General features: G+C 45.3%; 1 protein-coding gene across 30 annotated transcripts in view; it reads left to right on the forward strand.

Moving 5' to 3' along the window:
* LOC133463999 (ankyrin-3-like) overlaps positions 1-13,579 on the forward strand; it is a 136,011-nt gene that overhangs the window by 57,905 nt on the left and 64,527 nt on the right. Inside the window, exons 1-2 of one of the 30 annotated variants that reach the window (XM_061745896.1) lie at positions 8,282-8,299; positions 8,691-8,935. The exons of 26 other annotated variants lie outside the window; for them this stretch is intronic. In XM_061745896.1, coding sequence (XP_061601880.1) covers positions 8,900-8,935 — 36 coding nt within the window. In that variant the 5' untranslated portion in view covers positions 8,282-8,299; positions 8,691-8,899. Of the gene's footprint in view, positions 1-8,161; positions 8,300-8,347; positions 8,936-13,579 lie in introns of those variants that run through there. 3 more of the 30 variants (XM_061745889.1, XM_061745894.1, XM_061745908.1) reach the window with 3 other exon arrangements.

Consider the following 13,579-nt stretch of genomic DNA (forward strand, 5'->3'; position numbering starts at 1 on the left):
GAGGAAGCAGAGGGTTGGGGCTCGGAGGCGTGCTCATCCATTACCCAAGCCGAGGTCACCGAGGTGGTTCGTAAGCTCCTCGGTGGCCGGGCACCGGGGGTGGATGAGATTCGCCCTGAGTACCTCAAGTCTCTGGATGTCGTAGGGCTGTCTTGGCTGACACGCCTGTGCGACATTGCATGGAGGAAGGGGACAGTACCGCTGGGGTGGCAAACCGGGGTGGTGGTCCCTCTGTTCAAAAAGGGGGACCGGAGAGTGTGTTCCAACTACAGGGGGATCACACTTCTCAGCCTCCCGGGGAAAGTCTACGCCAGGGTACTGGAGAGGAGATTACGGCCGATAGTCGAACCTCGGATTCAGGAGGAACAATGCGGTTTTCGTCCCGGTCGTGGAACACTGGACCAGCTCTATACCCTCCGCAGGGTGCTCGAGGGTTCATGGGAATTTGCCCAACCAGTCTACATGTGCTTTGTGGATCTGGAGAAGGCATTTGACCGTGTCCCTCGTGCCATTCTGTGGGGGGTGCTGAGTGAGTATGGAGTCCGGGGCCCTCTACTAAGGGCTGTCCGGTCTCTGTATGATCGAAGCAGGAGTCTGGTTCGCATTGCCGGCAGTAAGTCAGACTTGTTCCCGGTGCATGTTGGACTCCGGCAGGGCTGCCCTTTGTCACCGGTCCTGTTCATAATTTTTATGGACAGGATTTCTAGGCGCAGCCAGGGGCCGGAGGGGATCCGGTTTGGGAACCTCAGGATTTCATCTCTGCTTTTTGCAGATGATGTTGTCCTGTTGGCTTCATCAGACCGGGACCTCCAGCATGTGCTGGGGCGGTTTGCGGCCGAGTGCGACGCGGCAGGGATGAGAATCAGCACCTCCAAGACCGAGGCCATGGTTCTCGACCGGAAAAGGGTGGCATGCCTTCTCCGGGTGGGTGGAGAAGTCCTGCCTCAGGTGGAGGAGTTCAAGTATCTCGGGATCTTGTTCACGAGTGAGGGAACAATGGAGCGTGAGATTGACAGGCGGATCGGTGCAGCGTCCGCAGTAATGCGGTCGATGTACTGGACCGTCGTGGTAAAGAGGGAGCTGAGTCGAAAGGCGAAGCTCTCGATTTACCGGTCAATCTACGCACCTACCCTCACCTATGGTCATGAACTTTGGGTAGTGACCGAAAGGACAAGATCGCGGATACAAGCGGCCGAGATGAGTTTCCTCCGCAGGGTGGCTGGACGCTCCCTTAGAGATAGGGTGAGGAGTTCGGTCACCCGGGAGGAGCTCGGAGTCGAGCCGCTACTCCTCCACATTGAGAGGAGTCAGCTGAGGTGGCTTGGGCATCTGTACCGGATGCCTCCTGGACGCCTCCCTAGGGAGGTGTTCCAGGCATGTCCCACCGGGAGGAGACCCCGGGGAAGACCCAGGACACGCTGGAGAGACTATGTCTCTCGGCTGGCCTGGGAACGCCTCGGACTCCCCCCGGAAGAGCTGGAGGAGGTGTCTGGGGTGAGGGAAGTCTGGGCATCCTTGCTGAGGCTGCTGCCCCCGCGACCCGGTAACGGATAAGCGGGAGAAGATGAATGAGTGATGTTTTGGAGTAATAAGCATCAGTAAATTGGCATCCAAAGTTAATAAAAAGCTTTAATCAGGGCTTCTCCTGATTAAAACATGTATTTCTTCTCCTGCTCAACTCAAAGAATTGAAAAGGATACGCAATACGGAGTATGTGCCTGTTCTTTTTCATCTGATAAGTGGCTGATTTGATCTTTCAGCATGAGATAAGCCTGCAGGTTTTATCTCCTAATGTAAGTTTATGCTGACCAAGTTTAGATGACAACCTGTAAACGAAAGGGAGAGAATAGCTGAGACACAGTCCACGTTTCCTCTTATGTGCTTGATATTATTTGATGGACCATAGATATTTACATTAAAAGGCTGTCCCACCTGTGTGGTTCGGGCCCAGAGGAAAGGTTGTACAGCGAAAAGAATCAAATTAATACAACAAAACATGTGGATGCAGAGTGAAACCATTCCATCCTTTTTTACAACTTCCACTTTAAATTTCCTATCTTAAAAGATGCCCTCTAAAACTAAGTCAGGAAGTCATAAGTTATCACTTTACTATAAATGCCAGAGCACAGTGATACAAAACTTAAATGTCAAACATTGCTGAATAAATGATGCCTAAAGAAATAAACATGTAGCAATGACATACTATTTCTTTACCATAACCTTTCAATGTGTACTGGGAAACAAAGCGCCAGCTGCTGATGCTGTACAGTTGTTATGCAGGAGATCGTCCAGCAGGGTCCAGTGTTTGACTGTTAAAGGAGTGTTGAGGGTCAAACTGAGGCCAGAGATGGAGCGCAGTGGAGGAAGAGGAGGCGGGGAGGGTTTAATGACTCCTTAATTCATGCTGGATACAAGTTTACTTTGATGTTGTTTGGATGTTTTCACAGTTTTCAAAGCCTTTTCTCTCTGTTTTCAATTACCGCCTCCATCGGCATGACTTTCCCTTCAGCCTCACAGCTCGTTTTTACTGTTCCTGCTGTTTCTCTTCAAGTTCTGACTTTTTTCCCCCCTCCAACCAAACACCTACACCCTCGTGTCATAAACCTCACCCCCTTTTCATAATGTTTTACATCATTTGACCTTTGCTCCTCTGGGTCTTGTTTAGGCGACATTTTGATGGCATGGTTATTGATCAGGTGCTGCACACAACTGTGTAGATTTCCCCTGTAAAGCTGACACGTCAGTTAGATGAAATCCAACGCGATATTCAGGTGCTCCCTATTTCTATGTCAGCATTAATGCTCCTAGACAGATGACGGGATGCTTATGTGTAGCACCTGTATAACATCATGCAGATGAATAGTGCCGCAGTTGTAAATAAATAAATGAGCTGTATACTGTATTTTTATACATATAGCTCCAAAGCGAGCATAAAAACACGGCTGTGTAGGTCTTATATGTTTAAAGGGGACCTATTATGAAAAACACGTTTTTTTCTTGCTTTAAAGGCAGGGTCCTTGATGTTGGAGAGCTAGCAAGATTTGAAAGTGGCACCTCCTCTAAGCCCCGCCCACTCCTCCCCCTCCTGTCAGCGCTCCGTCCAAAGCCACGCCCCCACAAACTTTGGGGAACGCGCATTTGCAGGAGTCGAGTTTTCCAGGACATTTTGGACAGCACATTTTCAACAAAACTACCCCATGTCTCATTCACCTGGAAGCGAAGCTGGTTTTAGGGGGGGGCAGGGGTGGGCTGTGCCCACCCAAACGTGCATCCTGCCCACCGGCGTCTACATCCCGGCGAGAGTGGAGAGCGGAGAGCTGAGAGCGGGTGGCGGTGCGCTGCAGGCTCTAGAGCCACGGCTACGCCGTACCCTACGGCGTACCCTATGGCGTAGCCTACGGCGTACCCTACGGCGTACCCTACGGCGTACCCTACGCCGTAGGCTACGGCGTAGCCGTGGCTCTAGAGCCTGCAGCGCACCGCCACCCGCTCTCAGCTCTCCGCTCTCCACTCTCGCCGGGATGGAGACGCCTACATCCCCACGGACCTCCATATTGCTTCCGAGCCGGAGCTGCTGCGGCGCTTCAGTGCGGCTGCACGTGTCCCCGCGGGCTGCTGCTGCTGGGCGGAGAGTCCTGCAGCAGCAGCCTGGACCGACGCTCTGCTCCCCGCTCTCACACACAGCGGGACCGAGCCGCTCTGGAAATAACTACATAATAACTACATACTGGAGGTCCGTGGCAGAGGGGAGGGAGGGGGGTTACACTGGGACACTGTGAGCCGAGGAGGACCCGTGGGAAGTGGACATGGGGGGCTGGAAGCGAGTGCGCGCATGGGACAGGGGGGCGGGGGGCGTGGCCGGCATGATGGCATCTGATTGGTTCTTTAGATCCGTTCAGATTCTGCTCCCGTCCTTACATAGCGAAGGGAGTGATTTACATAGGTTGGCCTCCGATGCGTGAAAACACGCCCACAACTAAGACCTGAGATTTACTTGCAGTTCAGACCGCGTACGCATATGAATCATGGCCGCCACGCGTATCCTGCGTTCATTTGACGCCTCGATGTGCACGTTCTCAAAAAGACACTGAACGCGTAGCGACCTGCAGTTCTCGCACTGGCTGCGAGTGGCGCTGGTCCCGGTCAGATACCAGCTGGCCACAAGTGACGACGCGGAGGTCGCTGGCGCTGTTTCCTTTGCCGAGATCGCAACCAAAGCAATGTTATAATCTCCTGCATCATCCAATGTTGTCATGTAAACTTGTTTCTTGTTCTAATCTGCTACTGCTACTACTGCTGCTACTACCGCTACTACTAAATATTTAATCACTTTTCCAACTGTTGCACTGCTTACTGCCCCCTATCGGTCACCGCCGGTACCGCCGGCTCTCCTCGCGTACTACGCGAGCGACGTTGCAGTTGGTGGTGCACGCGAACGGACGTGAACGCAAGCACCAACAGCAAGTATATCTCGGGCCTAACTCCGCCGGCCGGAGCTTCCGCCATTTTTTCGTAGCGGTGTATCGCGCCATTCAGGCAGCCAATCAGCACAGAGCCTCATTATCATAGCCTCCCCACCCACTCAGAATCCTGCATAGATAATGAGGTTAGAGACTGGGATGATAAAGACATGGCTCAGAGGCTGAAATTCTAATTTATTTAGCAAAAACAATCAAAAGTTTGTTTTTAAGACATTCAAGGCTTGTTTAAAATAGGTATTAGATGCCATAATAGGTCCCCTTTAAGATCTGTGTTGTATGGCTCAAATACTTGAAAAGCTGGGTATTCAGTTGTAAAACCGGATTTTTTTGGAAGCTGGAGGAATGGGTTTGAAATCGAGTGCTTCACCTATTTTCCTCCCTCTTCTACCTCTTTTCTTCTCCTTTCCAACCGTTCCTTCAAGCCATTTCATCTCCCTTCCTCTCTGTCTCCCCCTCCCTCCCCACCGGTTTCACGTCCCAGCTGTGAGAGAGGAGCTGTGCCCTTGAGTGCGCTCCGTGCAGCAGGAGCAGCAAACATCTGCCTGCTGATAGTGTGTGTTGTATATGCTCGACAAATGCAGAGCAAATACAGAGTTTACCTCACAGAATGAGGATGGTATGATATTTTACTGCTCCCCCGAGGCAACTGAGACAGAGCCCGTCTGTCTTTGTGAAACCAGCGAGGAAAATGCCAGGCAAGAATTGTGTTAGCCCAAAGTTATTTGCTCATTTTGAATATGGGATGAGCCAATGTGGTTGCTTTTTTTTCAATACTGTTTACAGTATCACAGTGTGTTACAGTGCTTCTGGTTGGTAATGTGGAAAAATGACACTAATAAGAAACAGCGTTCACAATCACGTAAGATAATATATCTTAATATATATTCTTAATACCTTTAATTGTATATATTGCTGTTATGAGCTAAAGTTGCCATATAATGTGCAGGAAGCTATTTGATTTATTTGGTCATTATCCTCATTTTGTCAATGATAATGATTTCATAACTATCAACAACTTCTTCTGCCAGTTTCTTTCATCTCTCAATTGATGTGACAGAATCGTGTTATTATGATGCAGTGACATAAAACTTTTGTTGCTCAGATTTGGAATATTTTTATGATAGACCATCTTAGAAAGTCCTCTTTAAATCATGATTGTGTTTTTATTATCTTATTTCACTCTCTGAAACATATTATTTGTAATGTTTGACAGATGCTATCAGGGTATTACAACTGACCTGAAAGAGATAATTTCTCATAAGTTGACCTGGCTCCATTCCCCTGCTTTTGTAACCACCGCCGTAACCATGGCAACCCTTCCTTTTCCGAGCTCACTGCAGTGTTAGTGTGGAGAGGCCTGGGATCCACCAATCACATGTGTAGCTTGTCTGTTCTGGTCCAGAGCATCTGTCACTCCCTCTGTCAACTATCATGTGCGCCACTCTCCTCCTCCCGCCGCGTTTGAATTCCTTTGATTCCCGCTGTGTCCAACTCTCTTTGCTTTTTGTTTGACAGTTAGATAGCGCTGGAAAAAACCTATAAAGTGACAAGGCGAAAGCAATGGTCGGGGGAAGGATTGCTGCGTGTGACTCGCTGTCCTGTTTTTGTGAATGTTTACAGTGTCACAGTAAAGGCTAAGTGATAATAATAATGGGTTTCAAATGGATGTTACTTGGATCCTTCCCAAACCTATTAGTAGATAAGAGTTGACTTTTCCTATGGCATTGACCTTCATTAAATAGTTACAGTACAGACTAAGTACACTAATTATACTGCGCTTGAAGATAAAACTACCACTGCCAAGTTTCATGCATATTAAAAACAGCCGACGGGTAGAAGCATCTTTAGGAGATTACCAGCTTACTCTTCCACCAAACCAGGTACCGGTGTTGCTCTCAGTGGTGGACTCATGCAGCTGGACAGGGCTTTGCAAGTTGACAGTGACTTGTAGCTGTGTTTGACATGATGTTTGTTGATAGACTATTCGTGGGGGCAATGGTCCTGAAAATCCTTCAACTTGGTCTTACTTGCCTGTGTGCAGATGAGCGGAGCACAAACTCCTCAGAGAGATGACTAGGGCTGGGCGATATATCGAGATTTTAATATATCGATATATTTTCAAACGCGATATGGTACGAGACAATATCGTTTATATCGATTTAAAAAAAAAAAAATACATTTTTATTTTTTTTTATTTTGATATAAGGGATATTTGTTTTATTTTATTCAAGAAGCTTTTTTATTCTATATATGCAAGCAGTTTATTTTTATTTCATTTGTTTTATACATTTTGATATTGTGCAGACCTCTGTTAATAAAGGTACCTGTGTGACATTTGGCACGAGGCTTTGTATTAAAACTGATTGTTTTTTTAAGGGTTTTGCCTCAGAAAAAAATGAAGCTAACAGAGATGCTATGCTATAATGCTTTGGGGGAAACCCCAATTATGGCACAGAAAAAATATCGATATACATTGAGTATCGCCATTCAGCTAGAAAATATCAAGATATGACTTTTGGTCCATATCGCCCAGCCCTAGAGATGACTATTTTACTTGCTTTAGTCTGATGAGCATCAACAACTCGTTGCTTGAGGTTCTTAGGAGTCTGTTTTGTTCTTGCCCTGATACACATCCAGAACATGTTCTTGGTGTCACACTTTCTGACACCCAGTGTTGTATTTTTGTCCCATTTCTTGAACTAGGTACACTGTGTGTATTTTAAGTGCTTCTGCGGAAAAAAAAAAAAACATGTTTTAAGTCACAAATATAATATATTCAAAGCTGTAAAAACATCGGAAGCCTTCAAGCACCACTGACTGGCTTGAATGGGTTGTCATAGCAACAAATACAATCATATACTGTATCTTCCTGAAGATGTAAATAGACGCTCTTGGAACAACGAGCATCTGTGGGTGGTCCTCTCCTTCAAAGACAGATAATCAGATGATACTTCACCCACAGGTGTAAGAACTCATGATCATACGTACATCTTAGATACAGTACTTACACCACATGTTACGCCTGACCCCAGCCAGCTTTCCCCCCACGGCACATACAGATAATGATCAGATCCGGTTCTTCATGCGCATTTTCCCGCAGAGCAGTGAACGAGTCGTTCTGGGTACTATCTTACTCGGCTAGAGCTTAGCTATGAGCAGGATTTGTACGAAAATAGCGTTGGGGGAGGAACCATAGCATTGCGGTCAGCTGACTGCATGGGTGTGGGCGTGCTGAGGGCTGAGAGGTGGAAGGCGTCCCAAATACCAAAGGGAAAAACCCCTAATCCCATGTTAAAGTGTCCCCATTGACAGTTGGGGACCACCTGCCCTTAAAATAGCGTCTGGTGTTATTGTTTGCTTTTTTTTTTTTTTACTGTTATTAGACTTGCATCCACTAATAGACACACATCCTTTTTGCATTGTGACCCTAACCTGACTGATTCTAGATAGAGGAAGCCTAACCTGTATGTAAACAGGACCAACGCTGCTCTTTGTTCCAGGGGAAAAAGGGCTGATAAGCAGAGTAACAATGAAGAGCAGCATGCTGGCAGACACCGGGAGGCAGGGAGAGTGAACTAGAGAGAATGAGTGGGAGGGAAAGAGGGCGAGTGGGTGGGATAGGGGGGGTGCATTTCAGTGAAAGTATTTGTTTCAGCTGCTATTTTCAGTTTGGCCTTTCTTCCTGCTTGCCAATCCAACCTTGGATATCAAGATCACCCTGACACCCCCCCGCCCCTCCAACCAACCCCTCAGACTAAATGAAGGTGAAGAAGAAAAGAAATGAGGCACAGAGGGAGGGAGAAGCCTCGGCTGTTCTGGTAAGTCAGGGTGCTTTTTCCCCTCCCTCCCCACTTGAAGGTGTTTTCTGGGGCAGGGGCCAGCTTCTGCGAGGCGGCAGGGATTTACCCTTGTTTACACATTATAAAAAAGACACAGGGAAGGGATGGGGAGGGAGAGACGCAGCAGAGGGGATTTAGCGTGTCCTTTTTGCAGCGTGAAAGACTATGAGACGTTCAGAGCTTTGTTTACTCACTACTCTGTCCTCATCTTCCCTCTCAACATCCTCTTCTTTTACCCTGTGATGCTCACCTCTTCACCTCCACTCCTCCGACTGATGTGCAGGACATCGACCACACAGCGGAAGGAGCTGCTGGTTCTCCTCTGCTTGCTTTGATTTTTTTTTCCTCTCCTCCCTGTTACCTGATCCAGTGGTGCCTTGCACCGTCTTCCGAGTGGGATGTTTCACCAGCCACAGATAGGAGCTAACCGTTACGGTGAATAGATGACCGGTTGGTTGTTCTGACTTCTTGACTGCCCGGCCACTCTGAGCTCAGGTTTCACTCTTCGTTATTCAGAGGGGAGGAAGAGAAAAAGAAAAAAGAAAGAGAGAAAGAAAGAAAGGTGGAGAGAAATTGAACATGGCCGTGGAAGAGGGTGCTGTCTTCCTAACCCAAGTGAGTAGTGGAAGTGTTTAGATTCATTCATACATGTATAAACATGTATTTTTTATTTGGGGTGTATGTTAAAAGTTTGTGCTATGCGTGATAAAAAGTTGAAGACGCTATGAAGGTTATGAATGCAGCGGTGCATGAGCATGGAGTCAGCTGATCAGCCTCAACCAAACGAACACTACTTCAAGCACGTATGCTTACAGGAGCGATTTATTATATTTGCTTGCAAAACGTGCAAGTTGTATGAGTACTTGTGTTCTTTGTATCAAACAAAGGAGGAGTTTGACATTTCAAATAAGATGTGTTTGTAAGCTGTTCTTAGATTGAAGCACATCTACACTGGTTAAAACTGGTCATCACATCTGAGTTTTCATAAGAAACAAAAATGCAATTTTCTTTCTCCAACATAGTCTATTTGTAGAATCCATCAGAAGTACTGTCTTAGGCTCTTAACAGACTGAAACATGTGTACTTGTAGTTTATAGCTTCACTTCTTTAAAGAAGGCGAACGACATGGGACAGAAAGACAGAAAATACTGAACTGAAATATTTATAGTGTCGGTGGAGGAGGCTGTCAGAACCACTTTGTCATTTAAGCCTTTTACTACACCAAACCTTCGGAATATCCAGGAAATAATTTACTCTTTTGCTCATTCTTTGATTCATTTATTCATCGTCTTATGCGGCTGCAGGTGGGCCTTAGAAAATATGGCACATGTGTCCTCTTTGCGATGTTCTGCATGTCTGCTGAAGGATGCTGCTTAACGTTACATCACACAACTAACAAACCTGTGAGCAGGTGTTGCATGTGCAAACATTATCCACAGAATATCTTACTCATTTAATAAATGCTTGAAATCAGATGAGGCCCCAACACATAAAGATTACCGGTCATTGTTTTGCCACTAAGCTTTGCATCCTTTGACAGCTTTAATCACGATTTCTTGTTTGAACATGTTGACTCATCGGGGGGGCGTTTGTTAATCTGGAGCATCATTATATTTAGCTTTGAAATAGGGAATTAAGGAGTCTGCTGCAAACGATGCAGGTGAAGAAGTTTGTGAAATTTCATATGTTGGAGACGAGAGAAAATGCGGTGATATGAAGGCTGCTCGGATGCGAGTCTCTGGCACTGCTTGATGTGTGATTTGCCACCCGATGCCCCTGTCGCTTTGTGCTACCAGATCTGTGGATCCGTGTCTGTTTTGTTCTGTCAGGAGACCAGGGGATAAAGTGAAACAATACGCCTGCTGCTGGTGTGGCTCTCTTCTTCTAACCGCCCTTAGTTCAAATACAGCCTACAGCCATGACATCAACATGTATCTATGTTTGCGTGTACACACTTTGATCTGCATGCGGTTAGACATGTTATAAAACAGACGGTTATGTGCATATTGCCTCTAAAAATGGTGCGGTTGTGTCCAAGTGTCTGTTTTGGCACCAGCTGGGTGCAGTATGCCAAACTGACATCATTGCAGATTGGGATATCCAGGGATATATCCTGCCTTTATACAGACTAAATATCCTTTATCTATCAAGGCTATCTGTGTGCTGATGTCATGTCGAGAATAAGTGCCAAGTACAGTCTCAGCAGAAAATCAAATGGCTTTCCAGCTCAAAAACATCAAGAATCTCAATTTGCCTGACAGATACTGAGAGATACAGAAAAAAAATCTATCTGCAGGGCATTTATTTATACTGACCTATTCCGGATTGTATTGGGTTCAATTTGATTTTCTAAAGAATAAACGACAAGTTCATTTATTAAACACACCAAACTTTACATTTTAAAGGACTGTCAAAAGTAAATTAACAAACTTGATCTTATTTGATTATAATTGTGTTTGTGAGCAGCTTCGATTTGTTCAAATACATTTATGATTAACAGAAATATCCCTTGTCAAACAAATGCTCTCTTCGGAGTGTGCTAAATATCATCACTTATACATTGGGAAATGCTTCATATTTCATACCCACTTTTTATTAGTTGGTAGGTTTAATATAAAATAATGAAATGGCGAGGAAACAAAAAGGATTGCTTCATCTTTCTTCCAAAAGCATAATTAGATTTCTTTTTTTTTAATGCACAAAGATGATCTCCAAAGACTGCTGCACTTGCAATTTTGCACTCCACTCCAGTATAGCGGCAGGTCAGCATATATCTCAGAATATATGTCAGTAAGTCAGCCCAGAGGTGATATTGTTATGTATTCTGGTAATCACCTACTAAAATGTCAATCTCTTTTTTTAAATCCACTTGTGGTTCAGCTCCTTTTTTTTGCTGCTCTGCTTTTTTGTTGTTTTTCTTGAAAGAAATGTATGAAATAGTCTGTCTTTGCCACATGAAAGTGCAGCAATTAACGCGACCCATTTAAGCATTTCAAAGGTCGACGCTAGTGTCTTTCGTCTCTTTCTTAACGGCAAATACCATCACCAGTCCCTTACCAGAGGAATGATGATGCGTCTTATCCATGAATTAACCTTATTTGTGGCATTTTAAGACTATAATTTGGTTATGGTGCAATTTTCAGCCTTTCCAGTTTTCACTTGTCAGATTTGCCTCTTGTCCTCTCCCGTCTTTCCAACATTAGATTAATGCTCTCCGTCTTATTAGCCTGCTCTTTGATGGCCCCATTTTCTTTGAATGTCTGACATGAGGCTTAATGATATTTCTCTTACTAACCTCGTGCCCTGTCGCGTGTAATACTTCATCCACAAAGACTCCCAAGATTCATCATGTTGGACATAAATTTAATCTGCGTGTTGGTCCCGTGCCTTCGTTACAGGTATTAAGGGATAAAATGTCAAAAGCAGTGATGTGGATGTGGAACTACTTAATCTTTTGGTAGAAGCAAAGTGATAAAGGGAGAAGCAGTCTGATATTTAAAGGACCATTCCAAGATGGTGACCATCCTAATACCAAGTAAAATGTGAAAGTGCTCTTAGATCTTTGTGTTTTTAGATATTGCAGAAAAGTGTAACGTAGGCACAAGGATGGTCACACGGTCCATCACAGGGACAGGAGATCTGACACTGACAGGGAAACTGAGGCCACCCCTGTTCTGTGTGTGTGTGTGTGTGTGTGTGTGTGTGTGTGCGTGCGTGCGTGCGTGCGTGCGTGCGTGCGTGCGTGCGTGCGTCAAGCGCGCGTGCGTGCGTGCGTGCGTGCGTCAAGCGCGCGTGCATGCGTGCGTTTTATTCACCATTGACCAATTAAAGCAGCCAATGATCAGAGAGGTTAAGAAGTTGTTGCTGACTGTGGACCAAAGCAAAGGAAAGAATCCATCTTCAGATTGGGGATGTAATGTTCTGTGAACGCACACACTGGAAGGCAATATTGTGCCTTCATGACATCACTGTGATGCAGAGGAGGCGGAATGAAGACGGGAACCGCATGTGTCTTTATGCAAGAGTCCGTTTAAGTGGCTTCTGCTGCTCCATTACTTTGTTTTGTTTTTCTTGTTGTTGTTGTTGTTGTTGTTTTTAGAGGCAAACTGTTGCGTACATGGGCAACATTTCACTGACGTGAATGGAAATTTGGGCAGGGAAAAAACAAGAGCACTGGTAGGGAATGTATTAAAGAATGCATTTAGCCTTTCTTTCTTGAATTCTCTATATAACTACTGGAGAGAAAATGCAGTTAAAACAAAGCACAACACCAAGAGTAAAAAGGTGTAGAGTTCCTTTCATGAGGTATGCATGAAGCATAATTCTGAAGTTGTGGGTCAGATAAAGCTGGGCAGGCTGGCTAATTCTACTCTGATCTTGGTAAGTGATGTCACTGTACCCTGCAAAGCTGAATAGCTCACTAAATGGCATATGTTCAGACGTAAGTGTCCCCAAACAAAGTGACAGGTTTATAATGGTAAATATGTTCTATCAAATATAAACAAAGTGATTTTTCCCCCATAACACGCCCTTTTGTTGGTGTAAATCACTTCGAGTTTGTCTTGCGTGCCAGGCACCTACTTGCCTATTTCGATGTCAGAGGTTTTAGGTAAGTCATGGATTTCAGGTCATATTGGCATGCTGTACACAATGTGCAACCCAATAAACATGCAAGCAATTATGTCAGAAACAGGGCACCCACCTTTTTTATTTCTTAGGAATTAAACATATGCATTAATGCACACATATTGTACTAACAGAAAAGATCTGGACTCCAGCTGCTCTGCCAAATAGCAAAACGTATAAGTGCACCCTCAGAAGAGAAAAAGAGCAGAGCAAAGGGAAGATGCAATATTTAGAAGTTAATGGTATGTTTCAAGAAATATACTGCAGACAAAAATACTTTGCTCCTGTTTAATTTATTTCCCCTTCTTGCTTGCAAGTTTTCTCATCACAACAACATTGTTTTCATTCCTGCCAGGCACCGCTTGTGCTGTGAGTCACGTTGATGCCAGCGTGTAGACATAACGCCGCGAACAGAGCTATCGTAGCAGGATAGAAGAAAGTGCAGGGAGTTTATTTCCGTTAGTGTGTTGATATGTCACACTGTGGCGACAGGGTGTTGGAGTTGCAGTCGGACTGGACAAGATCCAAAACAGGTCATCGTGAAGGGCACGGGTTCTTGCTATCTGAAGACTTCGCTCTACAAATGGCATTAGTTGCGCTTCTGCCCTTGATTTCTCTTGTTAATGTTGTGCT

The sequence above is a fragment of the Cololabis saira genome, chromosome 17 (genome assembly GCF_033807715.1).
Source record: "Cololabis saira isolate AMF1-May2022 chromosome 17, fColSai1.1, whole genome shotgun sequence".
In the NCBI taxonomy this organism is placed as follows: Eukaryota; Metazoa; Chordata; class Actinopteri; order Beloniformes; family Belonidae; genus Cololabis; species Cololabis saira.